At 37.5% G+C, this 7564-nt stretch overlaps 1 protein-coding gene across 2 annotated transcripts in view; it reads left to right on the forward strand.

The window, feature by feature from the left end:
• rps6kb1a (ribosomal protein S6 kinase b, polypeptide 1a) overlaps positions 1 to 7564 on the forward strand; it is a 19149-nt gene that overhangs the window by 3087 nt on the left and 8498 nt on the right. The window contains exons 3-7 of one of the 2 annotated variants that reach the window (XM_017433595.3): positions 1173 to 1293; positions 3045 to 3113; positions 3267 to 3414; positions 3545 to 3602; positions 6675 to 6775. In XM_017433595.3, the coding sequence (XP_017289084.1) occupies positions 1173 to 1293; positions 3045 to 3113; positions 3267 to 3414; positions 3545 to 3602; positions 6675 to 6775 (497 nt within the window). The remainder of the gene's footprint in view (positions 1 to 1172; positions 1294 to 3044; positions 3114 to 3266; positions 3415 to 3544; positions 3603 to 6674; positions 6776 to 7564) is intronic. The other variant, XM_017433596.3, reaches the window with a different exon arrangement.

Genomic DNA, 7564 nt, shown 5'->3' on the forward strand with positions numbered 1-7564 from the left:
CCCCACATGTTAACAACGAATTTAACAATTGCAACGGCTGGAAAAAGTGCGGGGGATATAGGGCATACATAAGGGAAGTGGGGGACATGTCCCACACATACCCCGGTTATGCCTTTGCTTGGGGGTGCTACGGGGGTGCTATGACTTTTCCAGGGGGAGCTATAGCACCCCCTAGCGCCCCCCTGGCGCCGCCAGTGTTTGCGAAGCCAAACATCAGCACTGTGAGAGGGTGGGGGTGGGGGTGGGGGGATCTATCCCCAATGATGGATCCACTTCTTATCAGTTTATGCAAGTTTTTTATTTTATATTTGCTCTGTGCAGTTTTGTGACTTAAGCCCCAAATGGCAAATTCATGATATTGGTGCTTATAGGGACACTAATAACTTAAATATCTTTATTCATATATTGCCAGTAATTGTTTTTAGAGTCGGTATATAAAGTTGTCTAAATTTGTGTTCCCTGATTTTACCTAAAATAATTAGCTGCGGCACCTTCTTGGATATTTTTTGTAGTAAGTGGGCCAAATGAATGAGAGATAACTGCTTAAAAGTGTCGAATCTTCTGAAGCTTCTGTTTACTTTCTGACTATAAATCAGAAATTTTGTACTGCTCCCATCCATCTGCAGTTTTGTTTAGAGTAACGCTGCGTGTTTGTTAGCCTGATATAAACTTTTATGTTAAAACAGCATATTATGTTTTAGAATGTGTAGAATTTTGTGTGCTGCTGCAGCTTCTCATCTATTAAAACAGCAATTGTGCTGCAGGTACGAATAAGAAATCTGAATTTTAATTTATCTGTACTTCACTTTTTTCAGGCTGATCACTGTTATGCTGTTTGTCAATTTTACAGACATATTTGAATGAAACTGTGAGGAACATTAAATGTCCATTAACTGCATGACACAACACCATGACTTTAACAAACTAATTAAGACATTAATGTTATCCATTCAGTGTTTGAGGAGTTTTATCAAGCTGATATAATTCTGGTAAAAATGCCTTAAACCGGTAGAATAAGAACATTTAATGTCATAATTATTTGCACAATACCTAATTGTCTCTTCATGACTTCACTGTTGTTGAGCCTCACATTTAGAGTACTGCTGTATGTCCTGCAGATACAGTGCCGAGTCATTGTGTATTTATCTTTTTATTTTATTTTGTTTTTCCAGTAACATGGATGACTGTGAGAAGTTTGAAATTTCAGAAAACAGCGTAAACAAAGGAACAGAGCAGATCGGGCCTGAATGCTTCGAGCTGCTGAAGGTTTTGGGCAAAGGTGGCTATGGAAAGGTGAGACCTCTGTGCCCCAAACTTTATTCTAAACTTCTTCCACAATTCTACCTTTTTTTTTTCTTGTCTTTCATTCGAGTGTTTGAATTAGAAACGCATCGTAAAAGAGCTTTGTAAAATCTAGGTGAGCTCAAAAAGGCACTATCGGTTTGAATCATTGACCTAGAGTTTCTTACTTAAAATATAACCACAATTAAAAAGAGAACAATGTTAAAGTCAATGGGGAGAAAAATCAACTGTTTAAAATGATTTTTTTAAAAAAGGCATTCCACAGGGTTCAATTTTAGGAGCTCTGCTTTTCTGCTTGTGTATTAATGAATTACCTGAAAGTTGGAAAGAAGTTCAGTTTCCAATTATGTCATTATTTGTGTAACTGTAAGGACACCACAACATGCCTCAGAGTTACTGAACAGGTGATGGATTAAGAATCATTTTTAAGATTTAAATGAAAAAAATAAAACATTAGATAATTGGGTGTTTACTTTTTACTGAATAGGTTGCTACTCACAGCGGTTGGATTAGGCGTTGAAGAGAATGATCAAATATATATATGGCAAATATATATATTTGAACTGTTTAACAAAGACGAGTCGTCTTTGTTAAACAGTTCAAATATATATATTTGCCATGGGCTGTTTTGGGGTTGGGACGTGTAAAGCGATTACCAGCGTGTGAGCGAGGACATAAAAATAAGTTTGAAACTGATTTTTAGGGCATTTGTATATTTAAGAAAATTAGTTTCACATGTTGAGAACACCGGCAGTGTTAAACATTGTTAATGTCGTATTTTCAGTGACTCTTTATTCTTGCGTATTTAAGTCGATTTGTTTGTGGTTGACGAGGACGGTGCTTTGCATCTTTAACTGTCAGATGTGAAGGAACCACCTCCTCTGGAGTCTGTATTGACATGTAGTACAGCTGTAATCTCCTGCACCCTTTAAATCTAAACATTAGTTGTACGTTCGGTCTTCATTGTTTTATCTTGAGGTTTGGGGGGGTATTTGTAAAGACAACATGTTGAACGTTTAAACTTTCCTAATGTTTTCTTTCCAAACTTGACAATGGCACGAATTGCAGCTATTTTGGAAACATGCTGGTGCATCGCTTCTTAGAAGGGGATTTGTTATTTGTTTTGACTGTGGTTTATATTTTGAAAGTATTTGTGTTTTTGTCTTAAATTGAGAGTCTGTCAGAACTTTAGAAAGTTAGAAAAGACTTTCACTGAGGAGAGGAGCAGTTCCTGGTTGCCTCTTAATCAATAAACGGATTACAGGCATTTTTATAAACATATATTATCAAAGAAGTTGATGTTGACTTGAATGATTATCACTAACAGCAGCTCCACGACTATCTTAGTACAAAAAGCCTGTTTATTCTATTTGGTAGTTTTAAAAGATTTTTTCAATCAAAGGCATTTCCAAAAGTCCTAAATTAAATGACAACAGTCATCACACGTTTTTTTTTTAACCTTGTGTAATAAAATAATTTTATAAGATTGTAGAAATAAGACGTTCATAATCTACTAAGCAGTAGCAGTTTTGGATTTTCTAAAAGTTCAATGTTTTCAGGGTGGGGGGCATCCGATGCCAACACTGCTTGCCTGAATCAGTTCATGTTTCTTCGTGGAAGTATTTGACACAGTATATTTGAAGTTTATGTCATCACAAGTCACAGTGACTTTTCAAAATGTTTTTAATTATTGCGGTGAACCTCATACTGACAGCTGCTTCTTATGATGTCACGTTTTACAGGTCTTTCAGGTTCGGAAAGTAACGGGTGCCGGTGCTGGGAAAATATTTGCTATGAAGGTTTTGAAAAAGGTTTGTGAATCTTATAAGTTTAGGTTAATGACCATGTATGTCGCCGTCTGCATAACCCACTCTACCTAGTCTGTTGCTGTAGAAGTTTATATGACGGCTGAAGTAATTAGGTTTATTACTCAGATGTTTTAACTCTGTGCTTTTCTTTGCCAGGCAATGATTGTGCGTAATGCAAAGGACACGGCGCACACCAAAGCTGAGAGGAACATTTTGGAGGAAGTGAAGCATCCTTTCATCGTTGACCTCATCTACGCCTTCCAGACAGGGGGGAAGCTGTACCTCATTCTGGAGTATCTGAGTGGTGAGCGTAGTGTCACTGTGCAGTGAAGTCCAGAACTTTGTGAACGTTGGACGTTGTGTTTGCACTGAAAACTAGTTAAGTATTTTCTTATAATCTATTGAATAACAGCTTTTGTGTTCGGTGATCACAGGTGGGGAGCTGTTTATGCAGCTGGAAAGAGAAGGCATCTTCATGGAAGACACAGCGTGGTAAGTTTCTCATTAGTAAAGCCTGAGATTTTGCTTCTTTGGACTTGTTGTTTTTTTGTTGTTTTTTACTATGGTTGTAATAAGATATTGTGCCATGAGATCTCACAAGACTAAAGCTGAAAAAACTCCGGGAGCGGTGCAGGTCATCACTGGAACTGCATCAGTTAACGCCACTAAAACATATAGGATACGTCAAGCTGAAGAGGCTTTGATAACACAAATCAGATTTATAATATAAGCTTATTATTTTTTTTAATTTCTCCCAAGAATAACCAGTTTCTTAAGCATTGGATCACCAGACATTTTTTTGCCATTGTATTTATAATAAAGAGATTTGGGGTCATAGATCTCTGGAAATTTTTCAGCCAGCAAAAGGTTGGAGGGAAAAACTTCATCCATTTTTGAACTTACATGAAACGGCGCTACAACTAAACTAAAGAAGAAGAGCGACCAATAAAAGCATAATAAAAGAACTGCTACACAAACCTGGATGTCCAAGTGGGTTTCAAGTACACATAAACATATTTTTGATGCACGTCATATGTGTTTTGTCTTTAAATTAGGGCTGTTGTAAACGATTATTTTAGTAATCGAGTAATCTATTGATTATTCTGGCGATTAATCGAGTAATCGAAAACAAAATTTGTCAGGTTCTGCAGTCACTGCTCATTCTATGAGTTATACAAATACACAAAAAAGAGCATGTAAGTAAACAACCCATTTAATTCCTCTGTTTAAAATAAACATTTATTGCTTAAAATGCAATAACATGTTGAACATGAATTTTAGTTTCAAGTCTGAGGTATAACAAAATCCACTTGTGCGTTTTCAATCAAAGTAACATTAGTACGTCAGTTGTATGTGATTTATGCATTTTAAGCTTTTATTCATGTGTGAGGTTTGAGGATCTCTGTCATTGAACTATTTTTTACCATCACAGACAAATTTAAATGCTGTAAAATTATTTTGATGGATTGGAAAACTGAATGGAATCTTTCTGTTACAAACTGAGTAAGTTAGATAGATAATGTAAAAGTTTGAATTTGTAAATTGAGTTCTGCAGACCTAACTGGTTATTGTAAATGGTAAAAATACATTGCTATTTTTATTAAGACTATTATTATTTAGTCTCGATTGCTTAACTATAAACAAATATGACAGTAGTAATAAATAAAAGCTAATCCCAATTTTTAATGTCATAAATAGCAGTAGCAAGAAGAAAAATAATCCTATTAACTCATGTAAATACATTTACACTTGAAATATTCACCCTAAATATCTCATTGAAGTCAGGATAGAATTACAGTAATAAATTAATGCGTTTCAGCTCATGCTGCCAGTCTGTTGCTGGGCTTTTATCTTTAACAAAATTGCATTAAGTCCCGCATAGTTTGATTTTGTGTTACAGAACGCCCTGCCAGGTAGCCACTATGATTAGTCGGTAGATTTAACGTTATCAAAAATATCCCTCATTGTACATCTGTAACATGACAGATTATCATACATTTAGAATAACGTATTTTGCAAAGAGAACATAAACGACACCTGATGGCAGCTTCGGACGGGTTCGATGCGTACAGCGGGTGTTTTCTCTTCAGGTGCTAAATGTTCCCAAACTTTTGACAGTTTCTGTCGTTTTCGGGGCGCTTCTTCTAAGCACTCTTTGTTTCCCTCCATAGGTACAAACTTTGCACATACGCGTCGGGCTAGTGGGATATGTGCAACACTAAAACCTTCCGGCTACACCACAGTGCGCTGAATAGTTAAACATTATTTATTACAATATATTTAACAAAGCTTCGAGGCCAATAATTTGCCTTGTGGATTTTTCTTAATCGAGGTACTCGAATTATTCGAGGAATCGTTTCAGCCCTACGTTAAAGCACCCCCAGATTTCCCGTCAAGTTGAAAACCAAATTGTCTGCACCACTTTAAAGGGTTTGTGTGGCAGCAGTCCACAAACGCGTCAGGCACTAGAAGCTCTTTCAGACAGGCTTGTGAACAGGTTCCCCCCGCGTCCCGTGCAGCCTGATCTTCTGCCGAGCCGAGAGGAAGAGTTTCCTGTTCTGCATTTCTTTAAAACAGAACACAGACCCAGTGTCGGGTTCACGTGGTCATTTGTCAACTTTGAACCTGAGAAAATAAAGTTCGAACCTCCTTTTTAAGTAGTTTGAGATGCGAGGAAACAAGCGGATCGAACTTTCAGTTGTTGTAAAATGTAAAGCCAATTAATCTCACGCTTTACTGGTGCTTCATTCCTCTGTGTTGTATTTAGGTTTTAAGAGGCTAACAGCAAGAACTCTTGTTTTTATAAACAAATGTTTTTTTTGATGTATACAAAGTTTTTTTTTAACAATGTTGGGATCAACCTGTCACTGTGCATGTTTGTTGTCTGGGCCTGTCACTTCATTTTGACTAATAACTACTTTTATTCACGCTGTAAAAGTCAGTATTTGATTAGACAGGGTTATCAGCAGGCAACATGGTGGTTATGTTAGCTAAACTTTGTTTTCAGTTCGGAGATGTTTTGTCCCACTGTAAAGACCCAAACAGCAGCAAAGCAACCATCAGGGCTGCTAACTTTTATACACTGAGCAGTTTGACTTGTGGGCTTTTCACACCATGCTGCACCTGCTTGTGCTCACCGAGATGAGGGGAGGTGGGTGCCGGCAGGTGGGTTGAACAATTGTGGAGATTCAGGTTTTGTGTTGTAAGAGGAGGGGGAAAAAAAGACAAATGCGTGCTGTCAGTTCTGAGGCAGCGTGAGAGTTGACGTCACATCACATTTGTCAGTTGGAACAGGGACATCCACCTGCAGCACTCGTTCCTCTGTTTTATAAATACAGCAAGCAGATGATAATAGTGATTTCCTGAAGAAACAAGGGTGGTAATATTCTTGAAACAAATTAAATGACGTCTGAGGATCTCCGACAAGTGCTGGGGTGTAACTAGCTTCTGCTTGAAAAGTGTATATATTTATATTTATATATGTTTATTGAAGAGAAATAATCTAAAGGTTGGTATTTGTACTAATGCATGGCATGCATCTTTCCTTTTTTTTTCATTTGACAGTTTCTATCTGGCTGAGATCTCAATGGCACTGGGTCATCTGCACCAAAAAGGCATCATTTATAGAGACCTGAAACCTGAGAACATCATGCTCAACAATAACGGTACAGAACGTTGAAGTATATCTTGTAAAAGACAGAGTACATCCTGCAGCAACCTGGGCAACTGTAGTTAATCAGATCCCAGGTAAAAAAAGAAAAATGGAACAATCATACATCACACAGATAGCTGACAGCAGAGCAACAAAGAAATGTCGGCAGCATTGCTGATGTTACTGTAAAATCCTGTAATCATTCAGTGATCGTATCTGTATTTTCATTCAGACATTAACACACTTTTCTTTTTTTACTGTCGTTTCCATAAGCTTTGTTATGAAACAGACACAATATGAAAGACAGTAAAGAGGCATTAAAATTTTTTTATTATCTTGAAGAGATCGGTGCAACTTTCACTCATTAAACAGAAATTTAACATTTTAAGAAGTTGAATATTGTTATTTGTTTTGTAGGTAAAAAAATGTTTTATTTATTTTTATTTATTTTATTTATTAGAATAACTAAAGAAAAGATATAAATCTAACATTGACAGCTTTCTGTGATGGCAGTACAATTGTTAACATCCATCCATCCATCCATCCATCCATCCATCCATCCATCCATTCTCTTCCGCTTGTCCGGGGTCGGGTCGCGGGGGCAGCAGCCTAAGCAGGGAGACCCAGACTTCCCTCTATCCAGCCACTTGGGCCAGCTCCTCTAGGGGAATCAGTGTTGGTGCTGCACTGCTTTCCCCTCCTGAGACGCCGTATGGTGGACTGGAATCGCCTCGAAGCCATACGGAAGTCTTTTTCCATGGCCTCTCCAAACTCCTCCCATGCCCGAGTTTTTGCCTCAGCA

The sequence above is a fragment of the Kryptolebias marmoratus genome, linkage group LG13 (assembly GCF_001649575.2).
Source record: "Kryptolebias marmoratus isolate JLee-2015 linkage group LG13, ASM164957v2, whole genome shotgun sequence".
Classification (NCBI taxonomy): domain Eukaryota; kingdom Metazoa; phylum Chordata; class Actinopteri; order Cyprinodontiformes; family Rivulidae; genus Kryptolebias; species Kryptolebias marmoratus.